This window comes from Heterodontus francisci, chromosome 8 (assembly GCF_036365525.1).
Source record: "Heterodontus francisci isolate sHetFra1 chromosome 8, sHetFra1.hap1, whole genome shotgun sequence".
NCBI classification, from domain to species: Eukaryota; Metazoa; Chordata; class Chondrichthyes; order Heterodontiformes; family Heterodontidae; genus Heterodontus; species Heterodontus francisci.
Window position 1 is genome coordinate 62891802 of NC_090378.1, and position 23523 is coordinate 62915324.

Consider the following 23523-nt stretch of genomic DNA (forward strand, 5'->3'; position numbering starts at 1 on the left):
ATGAGATTAATATTTATTCTCTGGGTTGCATGCAGTTCTTTCTCTACGGTTACCTACTCACTTTGGTTGGCTTTGCATAAACGCATTGAGCCAGTAAATAAAAAGTTGAGTTTGGCACCATCTTAAACTGTAGAGAGCAGGCACCAGCAGTGTTTAAAATTAGTATTTTCTGTTCAGCCTGCTGTTTTATGTCTGCTGCCTTACAGCAACTTTATACATGATTCTTTTGTGGGGAGAGATTTGACATTTTTGTGTTCCCATTTGTGCAGCTATTAAACGCATGTTTAAACATTTTGACCAATAGCGCTGTGAGATTGGAACAAAATCAAACAGCATTTCTATCCTGAGGAGAATAGGCTTTAACACTAAGTGCTTTAGATGTCATAATGTTGTGTAAGATGTTTAGTATGTTGAAAAAAGGTGAGTAGCTACTGTGTACTGATGGCAGTTCTTGCCAATGTAGGATATGAATGAAGAGGCGGAGCATGGAGTAATTTTAATATTACATCTGACATGTTTTCTAAATGAGTTTTATCTATTGGTTCCAATCTTTTTTGGTTCTGAAGGGGGAAGAGCAAAGGGGAGCGTGCTTTATTATCATAAGTACTATCCCAATTTCCACATGATATTCATATCCTCCAGGCCATTTTGTGTCTCTGTAGGACTCGTTTAGGAAATGTCACAACAATGGACTGCCTCAGGAGCATCACCCCCATGATACTTTTAGTATATTTTGTGCAAAAAGAGCTTCATCCTGATCACCATCACTCACCTTTTTTGTTTTCAGAATATGCAGTGGTGCTCATACAACGAACAGGTAACTCGAAGCCCATCCTCCTGTCACATTGGCAGACCTGCTGTATGTGCCTCTAGGCCTCCATTCATAACCTGCTCATCTGTGGAACATTACCATCAACTCAACAATGTTTCTTTCTTTTATCTAGCTGGAAAAAAATAAAGCAAGATTTTCTCATCTACGGACCAAATAACAGGGTCCTGTAAAATGATGGGATCTATTCCTATTGGTTTAAGGTTTGCAAAGGATGTGAAAGGAGAAACTTCTGCTCCGTCGTTCGATGGTGCAATGTGTTGGAGCATTCCTAACACTGTCCCACAGGCAAGACACCGCTTCAAGTTGTGACTTTTAGTAAAAAGCCTGCTGAATTGGTATCTCGCTGGGAGAAGCCCTAAGAAAGCTGACATGAGAAGATTTTAAAAAGTTATTCTTATTCAAAAGAGTTCTGTTTGAAACTGAGGATGAGGCAAATTGCACCGATGGAAAACTCAGCATCTAACAACACAACAGACACTAAGAGTACTAGATACTGGCCTGGGTGCCCAAAATTGGAGGTGTTGCATTGCCACATGTGCATCTATATTTGTACTGTCTCATTAAATTATGTGGGAAACACTTGAGGGTCACAGAGTTACTATACCATACCTTTTGGTACTAACACTGAGCTGAGATTCGAATCATACTGAGGCCACATCAATATAAGTCAGATCAACTTGCCGCTTCCTGAGGTGCTATTCTAATGAGTGCAAGGAGCAAACTGTCCTTCAGCTCTCTGTTGGTCAGTTATTCCACCAACCATGAGAAAGGGTGAAGCAGTGCTCGGGGCATGGGATTGGGTATGAAGGTGTGGCGCTGTGCCAGCCCAACTCCATGGATAATACTGTGTCTCCCTGCAAGCATTGATGCTCAAATGTTGCACTGGGAAATGCCAGTATTTGTCACCATGGTGCTTTTCAGCTTGTTCAGTCTGCTTTGTACCGTTTACAGTCTGCTGAAATAGCAAGCGTGCTCTGGAATTTGCAGCTTGGACAGGTGTTGTGCAATCTTAAATCTCTCCCTCATGAATATAAGAGGACAGCACAAAACTGTTCCGCATTCAAATGTGAAATTGTCAATTTCACTCGGTTATACCACAAGGTTGGGAAAATGCAGCAGTCGTCATTGGGAATATGTACATTGGAAGATGCTGAGTTGGGCATTAACACGTTTTTAGGTGTGGTAGAAAGATCATTATTCTCATCAGGGCTATGCTATACATCGTTCATGGCATGTTAGTGGTAATGTCAAAGGCAGGTTAAGTATTTTGTATCCTAGTGTTGATATCCCTTAGCTCAATATGCATAAAGGTTCACCCAATAATATCACAGCTAAAATCTGGTGCCTTCAACCTGGCCACTGAGTTGGACTATATTTATTTTTGTCTAGGTTAACAACTGGAATGGCAGGTTTCCAAGTTCCATTCTGGACTAGTGCTTTCCTTATTCCACACCCTCTCGTTTTGTTCAGGGCTGCTGACAGTAAAATTAATAGCTAAAGTTCTCAAATTCAGTTCAGCAATTCCCAAACCAGTTTCATCCCAGGCTTAATGACAGCCACTTCAACCTAATAACACTACAGCAGTTCATACATGAAAGATTATTTTATAATTCAACTAATATTTTGGAATTGTACATTTAGATCAAAATTGTTTTGGGTTAACTCATGGTATCTTTGAGGAGGAAATGTTAGATGTAAAGCAAACAAAATTGGGTGAAAATATTAGCAGATATTTTTTAATTTGTTCATGGGATATGGGCGGCAGTGGCTAGGCTGGCATTTATTTCCCATCCCTAATTGCCCTTGAACTGAGTAGCTTGCTACACCATCTCAGAGGACATTTTAAGAGTCAACCACATTGCTGTGGATCTGGAGTCAGAGCAGGTAAGGACGGCAGATTGCCTTCCCTAAAGGACATTAGTTAACCAGATGGGTATTTACAAAATCGCCAATGGTTTCATGGTTACCATTAGACTAGCCTTTTAATTCCAGATTTATTAATTGAATTCAAATTTCAGCATCTACCGTGGTGGGATTCGAACCCATATCCCCAGAGCATTAGCCTGGGCCTCTGGGCTACTAGTCCAGTGACATTACCGCTATGCCACCGCCTCCCCGTAAGTAATTCAGTGTTATGCATCAGCTTGGTGTTAGTCTTTCACAGGTAATGCTGAAAATGCTTGTGTTATTGTTTCGGGAACTTGTTTGCACTGGAGTGCTGACTTGGGTTGCATTAGAGTGTTAAAGTGGAAGTTTGGTGACTGAGGAAGTTCGGTGAGGAGGGAGCGAGGAGCTCCTTTCATTTCCTACCTGTCCTCAGTGAGGGGAGCTGAGAGTTTCCAAAGAGCACAGCTGACTGGTGAGTAAGTCCTGGTGGGTATTTTTCAAAGTGGATTGAATTGTTTTAGCAAGACTTAGTTGTTTGTTTTTATTATAATCTTCTAAAGTTTTAAATTTGAAGAGTTTAGTCATGGCAGGAGAGCTTGAAGCCGTGGTTTGCTCCTCTTGCTGCATGTGGGAATCCGGGAACATTTCCAGTCCCCGGGACCAGCATGTGTGCAGGAAGTGTGTCCAGCTGCAGCTCCTGGAAGCTCGGGTTTCAGAGCTGGAACGGCGGCTGGAAACACTGTGGAGCATCCGTGAGTCTGAGAGCATTGTGGATAGCACATATAGAGAGATGGTCACACCGCAGCTGAAGGGACTTGAGGAAGAGAATGGGTGACCACCAGGCAGTCCAAGAGAATCAGGCAGGTAGTTCAGGAGTCCCCTGGGGTCCCGCTTGCAAATCGGTATTTCATTTTGGAGACTGATGAGGCTGGTTCCTCCAGGGAGTGTGGACAGAGCCAAGCTTCTGGCACCACAAGCAGCCTGTCTGCACAGGAAGGGGGAAAGAGAGGAAGAGCAATAGTAATAGGGGATTCTATAGTCAGGGGAACAGATAGGCACTACTGTGGCCGTCAACATGCCTCCAGGGTGGTGTGTTGCCTCCCTGGTGCCAGGATCCGGGATGGCAATGAACGGCTGCAGAGCATCCTGAAGGGGGAGGGTGATAAGGCAGAGGTCATGGTTCATGTTGGTACCAATGACATAGGTAGAAAGAGAGATGAGGTCTTGCATCAAGAATTCAGGGAGTTAGGCAGCAGACTAAAAAGCAGGACCTCTTTGGTTGTAATCTCTGGATTACTCCCAGTGCCACGTGCTAGTGAGTGTAGAAATGGGAGAATAGCACTGATGAATGCGTGGCTTAAGAGTTGGTGCAGAAGGGAGGGTTTTAGATTCCTGGACCACTGGGACCGTTTCTGGGGAAGGTGGGACCTATACAAGCGGGACGGTCTACATCTGAACCAGAAGGGGACTTACATCCTTGCTGGCGGGTTTGCGAGTGCTGTTGGGAGGAGTTTAAACTAATTTGGCGGGGGGAGGGGATGCAGATTCCTAGCAGAATAGGGACACAGTTAAACACAGGAAAGCAAACAAGTCAGAGGGAATACAGCGGAAGTAAGTTTCAAGGGAGTAAGACCAGGATGGATGGCTTCTACTTTAATGCCAGGAGTATTGCAGGTAAAATGGATGAGTTAAGGGCAATGGTTGACACGTGGAATTGTGATATAGTAGCCAACACTGAGCCATGGTTGAGGGAGGGGCAGGATTGGCAGCTCAATATCCCAGGATATAGAATCTTCAGGCGAGACAGAGGAGGGGGTAAAAGAGGAGGGGGCATTGCAATATTAGTTAAGGAGTCAGTTACTGCAGTAAGGAGAGATGATTTCTTGGAGGGGGCATCAAATGAAGCTTTATGGGTAGAGTTTAGGAATAAAGAAGGGACAGCCACATTGTTGGGTGTTTATTACAGACCCCCAGATAGTCAGCGGGAAATTGAGGAGCAAATATGTGCGCAATTTGCAGAGGTGTGTAAAAATAATAGGGTAATTATATTAGGTGATTTCAACTTTCCCAACATTAATTGGGATAGTCATCGTGTCAAGGGCTTAGATGGAGTAGAGTTCTTAAAATGTACACAGGAGAACTTTTTAGCTCAATATGTAGAGGATCCAACAAGGGAGGGTGCAGTGCTGGACCTAATTCTGAGGAATGAAGCCGGACAGGTTGTTGTTATGTTGGTGGGGGAGCATTTTGGTGATAGCAACCACAACATGGTACAATTTAAGCTTGTTATGGAGAAAGAAATAGACCAGTTGCAAAAAAAGGTTTTGGATTGGGGGAGAGCAAATTTTAGTAAAATAAGGCAGGATCTGGCCAAGGTAGACTGGAAAGAGTTACTTGTCGGGAAATCTACAGAAGAGCAGTGGGGGGCATTCAAAAAGGAAATGGGTGGGTACAGGCCCAACATGTTCCCTCTAGGGTAATAGGTAGGAGCAACAAGCCCAGAGAACCATGGATGACCAGAAACATTCAGGGTACGATGAGAAGGAAAAGAGAGGCTTTTAGCAAATTCAAGGAGAGCAAATCAATGGAAGCATTAGTGGAGTACAGAAAGTGTAGGATGGAGCTTAAGAAAGCAATTAGGAGAGCAAAGAGGGGATATGAGATAGCTCTGGCTGGTAAAAGTAGGGAAAATCCCAAGATATTCTAAAAGTATTTCAATAGGAAGAGGATAACCAGGGAAAGAGTAGGACTCATTAGGGACCAAGGGGGAAATTTGTGGGTGGAGCCAGAGGACATTGGTAGGGTGTTGAACGAATACTTCACATCTGTCTTCACCCAAGAGAATGAGGATGTAGATATGGAACAGAGAGAGAGACTGTGAGGTTCTTGAGCAAATTGTCATAAGGAGTGACAAGGTATTGGAGGTTTTGGAAGGCTTAAAAGTGGACAAATCTCCAGGTCTGGACGATTTGTGTCCCAGGATGCTGTGGGAGGCGAGGGTGGAGATTGCAGGGGCTCTGACCCTAATTTTTAATTCCTCTCTGGCCACGGGGGATGTGCCAGAGGACTGGAGAACAACTAATGTGGTCCCACTATTTAAGAACGGTTGTAGAGATAAGCCAGGGAACTACAGACCAGTGAGTCTCACGTCAGTGGTAGGGAAACTATTGGAGAAAATTCTGAAGGAGAGAACCTATCACCACTTGGAGAGGCAACATTTGATTAGGAATAGTCAGCAGAATTGTCAGAGGGAGGTCATGCCTAACAAATTTGATTGAATTTTTTGAGCATGTGACCAGGTGTGTAGGTGAGGGTAGTGCAGTTGATGTAGTTTACATCGATTTCAGCAAAGCCTTTGACAAGGTCCCACATGGGAGACTTATCAAGAAAGCAAATGCACATGTGATGCAAGGTAACTTGATGAGTTGGATTCAAAATTGGCTTAGCTGTAGGAGACAGAGAGTGAAGACAGACGGCTGTTTTAGTGACTGGAAGCCGTTGTCCAGTGGCGTACCACAGGGATCTGTGCTGGGTCCCCTATTGTTTGTCATCTATGTCGTTTATATAAATGACAATGTGGGGGGTAGGATCAGTAAGTTCGCGGATGACACAAAGATTGGCCGAGTGGTTAACAGTGAGGTGGAGTGTCTTCGGTTACAGGAAGATATAGACGGGATGGTCAAATGGGCAGAAAAGTGGCAGATGGAATTTAACGCTGAAAAGTGTGAGGTAATACACTTTGGAAGGAGTAATGTGACGGAAGTATTCAATGAATGGCCTGACACTGGGAAGTTCCGAGGAACAAGGGGACCTTGGCGTGTTTGTCCATCGATCTCTGAAGGCAGAAGGGCAGGTTAATAGGGTGGTGAAAATGGCATTTGGGACACTTGCCTTTATCAATCGAGGCATAGATTACAAAAGCAGGGAGGTCATGTTGGAGTTGTACAGAACTTTGGTAAGGCCACAGCTGGAGTACTGTGTGCAATTCTTGTCACCACATTATAGGAAGGATGTGATTGCATTGGAGGGGGTGCAGAGGCGATTCACCAGGATGTTGCTTGGGATGGAACATTTTAAGCTATGAAGAGAGGTTGGATAGGCTTGGGTTGTTTTCACTGGAGCAGAGAAGACTGAGGGGTGACCTGATCGAGATGTACAAGATTATGAGGGGCATGGACAGGGTGGATAGGGAGCAGCTGTTCCCCTTAGTTGAAGGGTCAGTTACGAGGGGTCACAAGTTTAAGGTGAGGGGCGGGAGGTTTAAGGGGGATTTGAGGAAGAACCTTTTTACCCAGAGGGTGATGACAGTCTGGAATGCCCTGCCTGGGAGGGTGGTAGAGGCAGGTTGCCTCACATCCTTTAAAAAGTACCTGGATGAGCACTTGGCACGTCATAACATTCAAGGCTCAAGGCCAAGTCCTATCAAAGGGGATTAGGTAGACAGGTCAGTTGTTTTAATGCATCGGTGCAGACTCGATGGGCCGAAGGGCCTCTTCTGCACTATTATTCTGTGATTCTGTGAACTTGACCTCATTTGAAGACTTCTGGTTGCTAAATTTGCAATATACAAAAAACAGTGTTTAACTAACCAAGATTTCTTTTATATACAAATCTGCAGTCTTCTAACCATGGAAACCAGAAAACTTCCCATTTCGGGCACGTATTGGCGATTTGACAAGATGTGCATTGTGTTTGGACTTAAATTGGATAATCTGCTGTGATAACTACTGATTTTGAAAAGTTTCTCAAGTCCTCTGCAGATTTGTTTTTAATTTTAATGAGAGCAGCACAGCCAATTCAATCCTAACTTCATTGGAAGTGCATTTATATGCATTTTTCAACAGTGGGCACTGGGTGGCAATCAGGACTTGGCTGCTTTCTCCTCCTGCAGCCCCAGCATACAGTCAGGGCAAGTGTATACCCTAGAATTTCCAGTGTTACTTGAGGTTTTCTCCATGATGAGGTTTTATTCAGTACCTCCAACATCCAAAGACTTGCAGATGATAGGTAAATTGGCTGTTGTAAATTGCCCCTAGTGTAGGTAGGTGATCAGGAATATGGGATTACTGTAGGGTTAGTATAAATGGGTGGTTGATGGTCGGCACAGACTCGGTGGGCCGAAGGGCCTGTTTCAGTGTTTTATCTCTAAATAAAATAAAATAAAAAATGCTACAAGCCAAATGATTCTGCCCAACAAGACTTGCCATGATTTCAGCTATCTTAAATCTGATTATATATAGGTTGATTTTTTTTTTTGTCATCTCATCTGTAAAGACTTGGAATATACCTTTGCTCTTTCTGGCCTACATATAGACACTCTAAACATCTGGGTTGGTCGAAGTTAGACTGTCACAATTGTAACTTCAGATGAATGGATCTGTAACTGGCAAGTCAAACCTGCAGTTATAAACAGGAGATTTAGTGTCAGTGGGAGCCGGCAGAATTATGAAACCATACCTAATGGAATTTAAATGATCCATTTAAATGTACCCAGCTGAAGTAACATCTCCCTTCTCCAGAGCCATTAGGCATTTGCAATTTCTCCTTACACCCTCAGCTGTAACCTGGTACCAGTTTTCATTTGTGTCATGTAAAGGCCTGCTTGGGTCTCGGGGGAAAAAAACCCCCCGACCCGAACCCGACCTGAGTCCTTTTGATTTTTTCCCCACCATAGTGCACTCACTGTACTAAGCACTTTTGGATGGATGGAACAGAGGAAGCTGCAGCATGAGTGTGATGACGTCATAGAGACGCTCATTCGCTCACTGCGCAGCCTCAGAGTCTGTGGAGTCTGGATGCACGTTTCACTCCTTGACGTCCCGGACTCCCAGCTCAGGTAGGCTTTTCAGATTTTGACGGTACTGTGTGTGTCTGAACCCGGCCTGAACCGACCCGAGCCCGAAAGCCGGACCCGGAAGAATGACCCGACGTCATGTTGGGTTCGGGTCGGGTAGCAGGCCTTTAGTGTCATGGGACAGGAAGGAGAAAATGGTATTTTAAAAAAAACACAGAGGCGTGTATTAACCTGATGTTATCAGGCACAAATCAATCCCTCCTATTTTTCAGTTGAATTACTTTGGCAGAAGATGTTGCTATGGTTCCAGTAATTGTATGCAACTGGCTTGCATAAGTGCTTGTTATTTTGTTACAAATTTTTAAAAATACTTGTTGATATCACTTGCTGTTTCTCGTAAGTAGTCAGAGGGCATGCTCTTCTCTAAGGATGTGGCATTACTAATACTATATGGTTTATGAGAGGAGATTATTAAATTTTAAAGGATTTGGGATGAGTCCGTGAGTTGTTAAGTGGGTTGGGGAAGCGAGGAGTTGTAGGGACAGCCAATAACATTAAGAGAGCAGTGAATAGTTGGGAAGTAAATATTAAGGAGTTTGAAAAAGTAAGGTAGTACTTGGGGTGGAGTAGTGAAGGGGAATGAAAGATGATGGATGAAAGAATTATTGGGGCAGTAAGGCAGTGACTATCTGGTGAGATTGTAGTTGTGAGGAGTGGGATGAAGGGTGTGATTGAGTTTGGGTTGATGGGTGAGGGAAGTGACAGTAATTTGTATTTTGGAAGGTAGTGGAAATGGGAGTGGAGAAGTTGAAGACAAGTGATGTTGTGGTGGGCGGCAATGACATTTTGAGGGCACATGGAAGTGGGGAGGTGAGTAGAAGTAAATTGTTGTTGCAGGGGATTTGAACATGGAGTTTAGAAGTGGTTGTACTTATTAGCGAGAGACAGCATAGTTTTGTGAAGGGGAGGTGTCTTACTAATTTGAGTTTTTTGAGGAAGTGACGAAGATGATTGATGAAGGAAGGGCAGTGGATGTTATCTATATAGACTTCAGTAAAGCCTTTGACAAGTTTCCTCATGGCAGACTGGTACAAAAGGTGAAGTCACACGGGATCAGAGGTGAGCTGGCAAGATGGATACGGAACTGGCTCGGTCATAGAAGACAGAGGGTATCGGTGGAAGGGTGTTTTTCTGAATGGAGGGATGTGACTAGTGGTGTTCTGCAGGGTTCAGTGCTGGGACCTTTGCTGTTTGTAGTATATATAAATGATTTGGAGGAAAATGTAGCTGGTCTGATTAGTAAGTTTGCGGACGACACAAAGGTTGGTGGAGTTGATGAGGATTGTCAGAGGATACAGCAGGATATAGATCGGTTGGAGACTTGGGCGGAGAAATGGCAGATGGAGTTTAATCCGGACAAATATGAGGTAATGCATTTTGGAAGGTCTAATACAGGTGGGAGGTATACAGTAAATGGCAGAACCCTTGGGAGTATTGACAGGTAGAGAGATCTGGGCGTACAGGTCCACAGGTCACTGAAAGTGGCAACGCAGGTGGATAAGGTAGTCAAGAAGGCATACGACATGCTTGCCTTCATCAAGGCATAGCGTATAAAAATTGGCAAGTCATGTTGCAGCTGTACAGAACCTTAGTTAGGCCACACTTCGAATATTGTGTGCAATTCTGGTCGCCACACTACCAGAAGGACGTGGAGGCTTTGGAGAGGGTACAGAGGAGGTTTACCAGGATGTTGCCAGGTCTGGAGGGCATTAGCTATGTAATTTGAAATAGTTAATTTGGAAGATACTGGGTGTCGTATTGCTGAGGCGTAATGGAGCATCGCGTGCGGAAGCGGTAAAGTTGGAATGAGAAACTTACTTGGTCAGAGCAGCTGGGGCTTTAGGGATGCTGACTCATTATAGAAATAAGACAAAAGCAAAATACTGCACATACTGGAATTCTGAAATAAAAACAGAAAATGCTGGAAATACATGGCAGGTCAGGCAACATCTATGAAGAGAGAAACCGCTTTAACAATTCAGTTCAATGACCTTTTCTCAGAACTGAAAAAAAGAGATGAAACCGGTTTTAAGCAAGTATAGAGGCAGGAAAACTGGTGGGGAGGGTGCGGTTTGGGGGGGAAAGTGGGGAAAGACCAAATAGGAAGGTCTGTGGTGGGGTGGAAGGCAGGAGTGATTAAATGACAAAAGGGATGATGGTGTAAGGTAAAAGGAAATGACAATAGGACAAGTAAAGAAGTAAAGTGGGTCTACAGGAAATGTGAATGGGAAAAGCAGAATCGTCACCAACAGCTGCCATTCAGAAACAAAAATGAGGACAGTGGTTATGAACTGACAGAGTTAGGAGTTGGAGATGATCTTGCGATCGTGTCAGGCAATTGGGGTTGATAGCAATGAGAACCAAGCCTGGGAGGGAGTCAAATGGTGGGAAACAGCCAACTAGATGTAAGTAGAAGAAATAAGATTTTTAGTTGACAAACTATAAATGGGCTTGACAAGCAGGTGTCAAATAGTGTGATGGAAAAAGCTTGACAGGTGTTACAGTAAGTGGCACTTACAGGTAGGGTGTACACATGCAAACATTTTAATATAATAGTTGCCTCTTGTACACAGGTGGTCTGGATCAATTTGATTTTTGTCAACTCATAAGAATGGTTGGGGGAAATAGAGGAACCATTGTGGGGGAGAAGAGGCAGAAGTGGAGGGAGGGGATAGAGGAAAAAGAGGGGAGAGGGAGGTAGAGGAACAAAGTGGAGAGGTGAAGAAGATATGGGAGTGGAAAGATTGCTGAAGAAGGGGAATTCGAATCTACAGGGATAGAGGATTGAGACCAGGAACAGCCAGTTGTTGGGTGAAGAAATGCAGCCAATGAGTGGTTGTTGCTGTTGGGGTAATGCAGTCATATGAGGATTACTGTAAAAGGAGAAATAAAGCAGAATGTGAATAGTTTATGCAGGGGGATTGCAGCCAGTGGGGACTAGAGTTTGATGGGGATTGGCAATGAGCAAGCGGTTGAAATGGGAAATACAGGCACCAGGGAGGAGGGAGGTTGGATGGGGAGATGCAGTCAGTTGTGAATGAAGGGGAGTTTGAGCCAGTAGGAGAGGGGAAATGAATGCAGTCTATGCCAATACTCAGTGGTGGGGGTGTCTGGGAGAATCTATAATGCCTTCTGAGAAGGTGGGGTGGAGGTTGGGGCACTAGCTTATTGGGTGGGGTTTTAATTTTGTTTTCCAATCATCTTTCTCCAATGCTGGAACAACAGCAACTTTCATTATAGAGCTCCAGTAATGTAGTAAAGTGTTCCAAGGTGCTTCAAAGGAACTTTATCAAATAAAATTTGATACTGACCATATTAAATATTAGGACAGGCTTGGTCAAAGAGGTAGGTTTTAAGGAGTGTCTTAAAGGAAGGAAGGGAGCTGGAGGGGATTTTGGAGGAAATTCCAGACCTTGGGAAAGCACAGCTGCCAGTAATGGAGTGATTAAAATCAGGGATGCATAAGAGGCCAGAATTGAAAGAGTGCAGATATCACAGAGGATTGTTGGGCTGGAGTATGTTATAGGGATAGGAGAACCCATAGAGGGATTTGAAAACAAAGATGAGGACCTTAAAATAGAAGTGTTGCTGGACCAGGAGCTAATGTTGGTTAGTGAGCACAGGGGTGATGGGTAAGTGGGACTTGGTAGGAGTTAGGATAGAGCTGCAGAGTTTTTTGATGAGCTCAAGTTTATGGTGGGTGAAGGTGGGAGTTTGGCCAGGTGAGCATTGCAAAAGTCAAATCTAGAGGTAATAAAAGGGAAGGATGAAGGTTTCAGCAGCAGATGAGCTGAGGAAGGGTTGCAAAATGGGCAATGTTACAACAGTGGAAGTTGGCACGTTTTGTGATGCAGCTCATCTCCGGATTCGATAGAATGCCGAGGTTGCGATTGATCTAGTTCAGCCTCGGACAGTGGTTTGGGAGAGGGATGGAGTTGGTGGCTAGGGAACGGAGTTTGTTGCTGGGACGGAAGACAAATGCCTTGGGTCTATACAATTTTTAGGTTGACGAAATTTTTACTCATCTGCTACTGGATGTCAGACAAGCAGCGTGACTAATCAGAAACATTGGAGAGGTGGTGATGAGGTAGAGCTGGGTGTCTTCGGTATATTTGCAGATCCTGATGTTGCCAAGTGGACGCATGTAGATGAGAACTAGGAAGAGGATAGATTCTTGGAGGATTTCAGATGTTTACCAGAGGTTTACCAAGGATGTTGCCTGGTCTGGAGGGCATTAGCTATGAGGAGAGGTTGGATAAACTCTGATTGTTTTCACTGGAATGACAGAGTTGGAGGGGCGACATGATAGAGGTTTACAAAGTTATGAGTGGCATGGACAGAGTGGATAGTCAGAAACTTTTTCCCAGGATGGAAGAGTCAATTACTAGGGGACATAGGTTTAAGGTGAGAGGGGCAAAGTTTATAGGGAATGTGCGAGGCAAGTTTTTTTTTTACACAGAGGGTGGTGAGTGCTTGGAACTTGCTGGCGGGGGAAGGTGGTGGAAGCAGGTACTATAGCGACGTTTAAGAGGCATCTTGACAAATACATGAATAGGATGAGAATAGAGGGATATGGGCCCCGGAAGTGCAGAAGGTTTTAGTTTAGACAGGCATCAAGATCGGCGCAGGCTTGGAGGGCCAAATGGCCTGTTCCTGTGCTGGTACTGTTCTTTGTTCTTTGTAATTGCTCAGGTCTTGCACTGGTGCTTTTTGGATTCTTGATATCTGCCAGCTATTTGGGCTTGCAGTCCCTCTAGCCACAAGAATTTGATATTGGTCCATTTGTTTATTTTATGGCGTGAGGGGATGGGATGGGGAGGGGAGTGAAGAAGGAGGAGATTGCCAATATTCTGCAGGGAAGATGAAGGTTAGGTTGCAGGTAAATACTTGCTCAGCTGAAGGAGAAGGGCAAGGACAGAAATCTTGTTTGTTGGCTGGGAGGACTTGCTTGGTGGAGTGTGGTGGTGGTGGCTGGTAGTCAGATGAATTATTGAATACTGTTTGGACTCTTATGTGACCATAGGTGCTGCCCCATTATTTTCAATTCATCAGATAATGGGGGGTAAAACGTGCGATCTTCAGCAGCATTATCTTTGGAATCCTGAGACTGCACACCAGTTGTAAAGTTTACTACATATTGTTTATTTTTTTGTGCTGTCCCTTTGCTCATCCCTATGCCACTCCACCTTCAGACTCATTCATCTGGTGCACTCAATCCTTGGCCTTGCAAATCTTCCCTTACAGTTGCTTTTTTGCTGCAGGAGAGAGGATGCCTGGGTGAAAATAGAGCCAAAGTTTCAGGATGTGTCTATTGCTGTCTGATTTGAACTGAATCTACAATGATGCAGCACCACACTGGGCTGGATTTTGGAAGCCTTGCAGAGGTGGCTGGGCCTGGAATTTACTGGTGCCAGCTGATGTGCCAGTTCGCCAGTACCTTCCCACCTCTGGGCCATTCGGGCAGGGTGATGGCTACCCGTCCGAAAGTGGTGGGTAGCTTCTTAACATAATTAAGAGGCTATTAGGTTTCCAGTCGGCCTACCGGACCCCTGCAACGGTCGAAGCCCAGCAGATGCCTGGAAGCGACCTCCTGGCGACAGACTGAGGGGCCAACACTCCAGGATCAATTTGAGGCCCCCCCTCCACAGCCGCCATACCTACATGACCACAGCTGCACCCATAGGCTGCCCTGTGGAGGGCATTTCTCTTTTTAAAAATTTGTAAAAAGTGCTGAGAGGGCACCTCCATCTTGAGGTGCCCTCTCTCTCTCTCTCACCTGCAGCGGCAGGCTGCAGCTTCTTCAGTGTTGTGGGCCTGCTGTTGGCCCTTCAGCTTCCGGAGCCTGCCCGCCATGCTTAATTGGACGATGACCGCACCCTATGGCCATAAATTGGCCTTTCATTCAAAAATCACGGCGCGCGTGTCGCGCTGATGCAGTGCGGGATCGGGACCTGGAAATTATCCCGCCTTCTGGCCCATAGTTGTGCAAGTACAAGATTTTTAAGCATAATAGCAGATCTGTGCCATTGCAGATTTTATTTTTATAAAAAAGATTTGTTAATGAATTTATATAAAGTGACTATTGACGATACTATCAGGTAATGATTTTGGTGGCAGGGCTAGACTTAACCACAAACAGTCTATTTACATAGCAAACTGAACTCATGATCTAGACTTCAGCAGTTTCCTGATAAAGCAGGATTATTTCTCCTAGGAAAATGCAGTGAGTGGGGGATAGTTACATAATACAGATTATGTGTATAAAAGTTAATCACAGTCAGTTACAGGAGTGTGGTCTCCAGGTGTAATTTATGGGGGGAATGACCCCATTATTTCCATTCTGGCCGGGACCTGATGCCACTATACACAGCCTTATATGAATGTTGTCATTCGTCTGAAGTAACACATTGAGAATTCACTCAGTTCCTTTAGTCTTTTGGAAAAAGCTATAAAATTCTCATCTTTACAGGATAAGGGAAAACACTTCCTTTTTGATACACATGCCAAATGCTGGGGAATTCTGCAAACTGCACATAGTCAGAATGCACAGATGCAATTGAAAGCTCAGATTATCTATTGAGTTAAAAATATCCAGTTGAAGTTCAGGCTTTTGAGAGAGGCTGCGGGCTTGAGGTAAAAATTTTAATGAAGGAATTAAAGATTATGAATGGGAAATCGTCTTTAACGAACCTGTTGGAGTTTTTTGAGGATGTTACTAACAGAATTGATAAAGGGGAGTGGGTGGACTTGGTATTCTTGGATTTTCAGATGGCTTTTGATAAAGTCCCCCACAGGATGTTGGTTAGCAAGATTTAAAGCATATGGGATATGAGATAATATATTGGCATGGATTAAGGATTGGTTAACAGGCAGAAGGCAAAGTATAAGAATAAACAGGTCATTCTCACATTGGTAGGCTGTGACTCGTGGGGTATTGCAGAGATCAGTGCTTGGGCCCCAGCTGTTCACAATATATATCAATGATTTGAATGTGGGGACCATATGTAATATTTCCAAATTCACAGATGACACAAAACTAGGTGGGAATGTGTTTTGAGGAAGATGCAAAGCGGCTTCAAGGGGATTTGGACAGACTTGGTGAGTGGGAAAGAATGTGGCAGATGGAATATAATGTGGAAAAATGTGAGGTTATCCATTTGGTAGGAGGAATAGATGTGCAGAGTATTTCTTAATGATTTGAGGTTAGAAAGTGTAGATGTACAAAGGGACCTGGGTGTCCTTGTCAATAAATCACTGAAAGCTAACATGCAGGCGCAGCAAACAATTAGGATGGCTAATGGTATGTTAGCCTTTATTGCAAGAGGATTTGAGTACAGGAGTAGTGAAGTCTTGCTTCAATTGTATAGAACCTTGGTTAGACCACACCTGGAGTACTGTGTGCCGTTTTGGTCCCCTTACGTTAGGAAGGATATTATTGCTATGGAGGGAATGCAGTGAAGGTTCACCAGACTTGTTCCTGGGATGGCAGGACTGTCCTATGAAGAGAGCTGGGGAAACTGGGCCTGTATTCTCTAGCATTTCAAAGAATGAGAGGTGATCTCATTGAAACCTACAAAATACTGAAAGGGATAGACAGGGTAGATGCAGCTAAGATGTCCCCCCTGGTTGGGGAGTCTAGAACCGGGGACACAACTTCAAAATAAGGGGGGAAGTCACTTAGGGCAGAGATGAAGAAAAATTTCGTAACTCCGAGGGTTATGAATCTTTGGAATTCTGTACCCCGGAGGGCTGTGGAAGCTCAGTCATTGAGTATGTTTAAAGTAAAGATTGACAGATTTCTAAATGCGAATGACATAAAGGGATGTGGGGATAGTGTAGGGAAAAGGCTTTGAAGTGGATGATCAACCATGATGATAATGAATGGCAGAGCAGGCTCAATGGGCTGAATGGCCTATGTTCCTAAAAGCCATGGAACACAATTTATTGGATAAATCTAATTACATTGGAAAATATTTAACTTTTGCATTTAATTTTAAACTTTATCATGGAATTCTTAATTTCAGTTACTGAGGAAAAACAGGCAGAAGATTTTTTTTGTAGTTAATGGAGGAAAGCTATTAGTGCTATTTATGTGACTGTTTGTTTATTTGTAGCTACATGGTTAAGAAAGATGTAGAACTTAACCTTTTTCTTGTTCACTTTGATGAATCCAAGATTCACATGAGTAAATATAACTGTTGACATTTTAACATTAAAACTCCTATTGGAAATGTTTGCAAAGTAGGTAAAACCCCATCTTATTCTACCCATCCAGAGAAAAACATCCCTGCTATACCTGACCTGGGAGTGCTTAATACTGACGCCATGTATATTTACATTTCTGGTTCTTATTAAAGTACCCATAAAAGCTCTAATTTTTCATTCACCCTGAATAAAGATCTTAATGAAATGCATGACGTAAGCTGCTCTATTTAAATGCTGTTATTTATATAATTTTTTAATTACATTATTCTCATTTTCAGAAGACAAAATATCCAAGCAGTTCTGACCAGTGCTGTAGCCAGTGTCAATGGATTCAAAGCCCAAACTGTGTTTAGAGAAATTGAGAAAAAACTTCAGGAGGTGAGGCCAATGTTTGACTCGTAACATCTGTTGAATTTTGAAAAAGGGAAATGATCAGGGATTCAGTGGATAAGACACAGTCCTTTCACCTCTGGGGGGCCTAAATTCAAATCCAGTCCCAACTGATGAGATGAAAGTTTCCTCTGTCTTTGGTTCTTGGCATTTTCAACCCCATTCCTGGTTGGTGTGAGCCCACAGCATAAAACTAACTGACATGAAAGAAGGAAAATGTCGCATTAGTACAGTACTGCGTGTGTGGCCAGCGCTTAGACACATTTTTAGGGCTGAGCAGATGGACTGCTTCCTCTCTACTATATTTCCTGCTCCCAAAAGCACATGAAGGTGAGGAACTTAGCAGGCAGAACATCGAGGGTACTTTGACTGACTTAGCTAATATAGTGGAGAGCTACTAGAATCTTACAGCACAAAAGGAGGCCATTCAGTCCATCATACCTGTGTCAGCTCTTTGACAGAGCTGTCCAGTTGGTCCCATTCCCCTCCTGTTCCCCGTCGCCCAGCAATTCTTTTTTACCTTTTTCAATTATATATCCACTTTCCTTTTGAAAGTTACTATTGAATCTGCTTACTCCATCCTTGCACGTAGTGTATTCCAGATCATAACTGGCATATTTTTTTTTTCATGTTCGCCCAGTTCTTTTGCCAATTATCTTAAATCTCTGTCCTCTGGTGTCGACCCTCATGCCAGTTGAAATAAAGTAGATAGGGAGAAACTATCAAAACCCTTCTTCACTTTGAATGCATCTCTCAAATCTCCCCAAGACTATCAAAGCTTCTTTAGTCTGCCCACATAATGCCACTGCAGGTCATTGATATATATCAAGAAGGGCTGTCATTCTAATGCTCCCCCCGGGGACACCACTGTATACTTCCCTCCAGTCTGATAAACCACTGTTCCTAGCTTTCTGTTTCTGAGGCAATTTTGTATCCATGCTGCCACTGTTCCTTTTATATCCCATGGGCTTCAAATTTTCCTGACAAGTCTATTATGTGACATGCTGTCAAATGCCTTTTGAAAGTCCATAAAGTTTACAACCTTCATCAGTTCTCACCATGATTGACTTCTTTGCTTAAGTAAAGTTTGTCACAGTTACTACATTGCAACGTTATAGTTCTTGCTCAATTGCTACATTCCTGATCTTATCTGTAAAATGTATAAGTAATGCCAGCTATAGCGTAAGATCTGTGCAGTGGAATTTACAGAAATAAGAGGAATGTCTGTGATGCAGATTTCCCACAAAACGCCAGCTTTATTCTTCCCCCATTATTTTTTCTGTTGGATGGCAGATAGCATGGAATAAGTCTCTGCAGATCCAGAAAGTTAATCTGGGAAAATTTACTTCTTTGTGCAAGTACAATTTTATAGCAGTTTACAGGCTCTCAAAAAAAAAAGGTCAAGAAAATCAGTGGCATCTTGTTAAAATTTTAAAATTTGTGCACAGCACAGAATACCCAAAATGTGGTGATAGGGAGAGAGTAAAGGCCTTTGGTCTTGATGTAAAATCTAATGCAGATGCTTGTTGGTGTGAAATGCATTGGCTTGACAGGCCTGTGCTGGTGCTACACACAAAGTTCAGACCTGGATGTTTCTTCTGGCTCCTGTCAGCATTTATATGGGAAGGTTTTATCTTGGAATCAGTTTCAAGCATTTAGTAAATTGATGTGAAACAGCTTACTTGAATATGTATTTTTTCTTTAGATTGAGAGCAATGATTAACACCAGTTGACCTTCTGTGCGTGCATCTACCCTATGTCTTGCAGTTTGGGCTAGATCCAAATATCTTAAGTAGTACCAATGGTCAATATTTGCTCTTGCAAGCTTTCATGTTGGTCTAAGTTTAAAAAAGTGAAACTCTTCGCGATGAAGGAAATGCAGTTTAGTTGAATCTGTTCTTAACTTTGTAAGAGATGTAAATAAAGCTTTCCTGACTGGAACCTGTGAACCTTGATGTGCAATAATCGGATAGGGAGTGGGCCAACTTAATCTTTCACCAGTAATTAATGAACTTTGTTATATGATGAATTTTACATATATTTATATAGTGTCTTTCACAACCTCCGGGCGTCCCAAAGTACTTTTACAGCCAATGAAGTACTTTTGAAGTGTAGTCTCTGTTATAATGTAGGACGGCAGCCACTTTGCCCACAGCAAAGTTGCTAAAACAGCAATGTGATAATGACCAGGTCATTGTTTTTAAATGTCGGTTGAGGGATAAATATTGGTCAGGGCACCAGGGAAAATTCCTTGCTCCTCTCCCAAATAGAGCCATAACATAGCAACAGGAGTCAGCCCTTGAGTCGGTTCCAACATTCAGAGAGATCATGGCTGACCTGTGACGTAACTCCACATACCTGTCTTTTGGTTAAATCTATCAATCTCAGATTTTAAATCTAACAGCAACTGCTGTTTGTGGAAGAGAGTTCTAAACTTCTACCACCCTTTGCACATAGTGTTTTGTAACTTCAATCCTGAGAGACCTGGCTCTTATTCTTGGGCTATGTCTCCTCGTCCTCAATTCTCCAACCAGCAAAAATAATTTCTCTCTCTACCCTATCTGTTTCCCAAAACTTCGATCAAATCGCGCCTTAAATTTCTAAATTCCAGGGAATAGAACCCTCACTTTTGTAATCTTTCCATGTAATTTAGCCCTTGGAGACCAGGTATTCAAAATCTATGTTGCACTCCCTTCAAGGCCAGTATCTCCTTCCTAATGTGTGGTGTTGATAACTACAGTTGGTAAACACCGTGAACAGTACCGAGACACATCCTGCCAATTAGAGTACCTGTCCATTATCCCTACTCTCCTTCTGCTGCAACAACAATCTCCTAACCAGTCAGTAATTTACCTCAATTCCATGAGCTTCAACTTTAGCTAAAAGTCTCTTATGAGCAACTTTATCAAATGCCTTCTGGAAGTCCCTATAAATAACATCCATAAGCATTTTCCCATCGATTACTTTAGTCACCCTTTCAAAAAAAATCAGTCAGGTAAACCACTTTTGCCAGACTGTTTGTTTTCATCATGGACACCTTGCCCCTCCCCTCCCCCCTGCCCCAGTAATGGTCATATACTGCAAAAGCTGAACTGATAACTTTTGACTTGCTCACACATCATGATATGCAGTGGAATGGAGCTGCACTGACTGTCCAGTGTCTTTGGTGGATAATCTGTTACGTTGTGTACTTACAGCGTGAACTGGACACTTGACTTCTTCCAAACCTCAGATAACCTCTACCCACATTTTGATTTTGACGTAACACAACACATGCCTGCAGCGCTGTAAATTTTAGAAGTGTGGAGTGGCCAATTGTGTGCAGCAGATAGCATTATTGAAGATATTGCGCTCATGTCCACCAGACCAGGATAAAAAGAGCAGACTGTCGTCGTTATATTGGCTGCATTTGCCCAGGCATCGTTCCATTATGGTTGTCCTGGAAGTGGATGCATATGTTTAAATTTTTAGGTGCCTGTATGTCTCATTTCATAATGCATCTTGCAACAGTGTGATGACTTTATCACATGATACATCATAACACGATCCCAAACTCAGGCGAGCGTGCAACTAGTCACAAGGCAAGGAAGCCATTTTTATTGTTGGAGTAGTTAGTGTATGTTGAGTACCTTTTATTTTCAGCTAATTTCTGCACTGGTGTGGTCATAAAGGTACAGTATAACTGTGATGTAAATAAAAGCAGGAGTTAACTTAATAGTGTATCACAATGCTGACTCATACTGAGGTACAGTAACCATGTGGTCATTCTTCATGTGTCAGCTTAGTCTGACAGCCTGCTGACACTACTGACAATCAAGAGCATTGCAATCAAGTCTGATCATATCCATACAAAAGCAGAATACTGCAGATGCTGGAAATGTTAAATAAAAACAGAAAATGCTGGAAATACTCATCCGGTCTGGCAGCATTTCTGAAAGGTCATTGACCTGAAATGTTAATTCTGTTCATAACTTTCATATGTGCAAGAGCTGAGAAGCCAGATGAAGTGTCTCTATCACCAGCCCAGGTTAGTATTATCTACCTCCGATCCTAGGACCTCCTGGGCTGTGTGGCACTGGCCAACTAATTCGTAGGGGAGTTGAAACTCTGTTCTTCTGTCTGGAAGGCACAATAGTTGGCCAACAGTTGTGCCTTCTTTCTTGAAGAGACAAGAATGAAAGGTTTTGTGTTCGGATATTTTCTGGAGCATAATTGGGGCACAACAATTGTCCACAATAGCTCCTGGGTTTGCAATGAGGAAATCATCAGCCAGGCTTCTGGCTCCCAATATTTATCTCCTGGCTCCTGCTGGAAACGGCAGAGGACAGAATTATGCCTGCGTGTTCAAATAGCCTGAGAATACTAGCTCTCCATGCTCATATATAATGAATGTACATTTGAGTGATGCAGTAAAGGTAGTCAGTTTCTGTGGACCTAGTCACAAAGTCTACACCCGCAGAGGAGAAAGGAAAAAAGGCACAATGTAAATAGTGAGCCTGGGTTAAAATGGGCATAGTCCTCCTGAGGTCTGAAACTCACAGTAAAATAAGATAAAACTCTACTCCAGTCATGGCAAGATGTCATACTGTGCTACTTCATGTGTGTTTAGATTTTTGTGAAATGTTCACTTGCACATAAATCAGTTAAATGTCAGTTTGTATTAAACCACTGTTACTTTAAAGGCTATACAGGAGACTGATTGCAGTGGTTATATGAGCACTGGTTCAGGGATAATATTAGGATTTGCTTTCATTATAATTTCTGAATGGACCCTTTCTACCTGAGGGAGCCTACCATGAAACAGATGTGCCATTTTGCTTGAACTGCTTAAGCTGCGGTAAGCGGCTAATGAGAACTGATCTATACGGAAGCTGCATTTGCTTGTTTTAGTATATTTTAAATTTGAGTAAGATCTTGCGTGCCAGATTGTTCTGCCTAGGCTGCATTCTAAAATTACACAGATTATCACTGAAAGTAGAGATTTTGTGTGTGCATTTATAATATCCAGTAAGTTTACATTTTGCAAACATGAGTTGGCATCAAACTGTAGATTTTGCATTATATAAGCACTTTCCAGTTTTTGATTAGCCAAAGGCAGCTACCCCGCTAGCTTACCTGGTAAATTTACACTCCACTGTGGTGGTGTCTCGAACTCCTGGAACGGCCGAAATTCAATCCCCAGTCTCTGCAAAGTTAGCTGATCTCGTAGGCTGCAGTAGAGGCGTTACGACTGGCCTCCGTGCCCTTGGTATAGAAAAAGGAAAGCTTCGATCAGAGCTAGAGAGTGATGTGCTTAAATGATATGATCAGAGAAAATAGCTGGAGAATGGAGTAATGTAATTCCTGTTTATTTCATGAAAGTCTTTTAGCTGCTTACATTTTTACACTCTGTCATATTCTGTCAAACACCGGTTATGTATCACGTCCACAATGAGTCAACATAGTCCCCCTTCATCTCTGGGAACTGGGTTCAATCCAGCCCAAAATAAGCCCCTCAATTTACCTCACTTTCATTCTTTTAAGATAATCTTAAAAACCTACCTCTTTGCCCAAGCTTTTGGTCATCTGACCTAATATCTCCTTATGTGGCTTGTTATATTTTGTTTTATATTGCTCCTGTGAAGCGCCTTGGGGCATTTTATTATATTAAAGATGCTATGTAAATATAAATTATTGTTGCAAGGGTGCTATGTAAAATGAATCTGGCTAGTTCCAACCCTATCTCTGGGGATGTAATTTTGTGCTGTGGTCTAGGCCCTGATTTGGTAAACTGGTCAACAAGCATCACATCGCATCTACAGCACAGAAACAGCCTATTTAGCCCATCCTGTCTATGCCACTGTTTTATGTGCTCTACGAGCCTCCTCCCGCTGCACTCTCTAATCCTATCTATCCCTTTCTTCCTCGTGCTTCTTGAGCTTCACCTGTGGTGCTAATTGTGTACTGGGAACAGGTGAATATTATGCAATTTTATTTATCAGAGCATGGGCTATTGGTTGTTGGGTATATCACTGTGCAGAAAAAGATAATGTGGTCTGGGAATGCAGGGTGCATGTGTCCTTCCTGAGTTGCACAAGTTCTACACCAGGCAGTAAAAGGACCCCAACTGAGGTAGCTAATTGGGTGAAGGAGTGTGCAAAGGAGGGTGACGTATGAATGGTGTGGATGTGGTAGGGAATATGGGATTAATGTAGGATTAGTATAAATGGGTGGTTGTTGGTCAGCACAGACTTGGTGGGCCAAAGGGCCTGTTTCAGTGCTGTATCTCTCTATGACTCGAAGTACAATTGGAAGGCTGCAACTCAACATCAGCAACAACTTTCGTTTATGTAGCACCTTGTAAAAAAATTTTTAT

General features: G+C 43.0%; 1 protein-coding gene across 3 annotated transcripts in view; it reads left to right on the forward strand.

Annotated features, from left to right (window-relative positions):
* scp2a (sterol carrier protein 2a) overlaps positions 1 to 23523 on the forward strand; it is a 98921-nt gene that overhangs the window by 55581 nt on the left and 19817 nt on the right. The window contains exons 13-14 of one of the 3 annotated variants that reach the window (XM_068037231.1): positions 788 to 817; positions 945 to 1340. In XM_068037231.1, coding sequence (XP_067893332.1) covers positions 788 to 817; positions 945 to 1002 — 88 coding nt within the window. In that variant the 3' untranslated portion in view covers positions 1003 to 1340. Of the gene's footprint in view, positions 1 to 787; positions 818 to 944; positions 1341 to 17056; positions 17157 to 23523 lie in introns of those variants that run through there. The other 2 variants (XM_068037229.1, XM_068037230.1) reach the window with 2 other exon arrangements.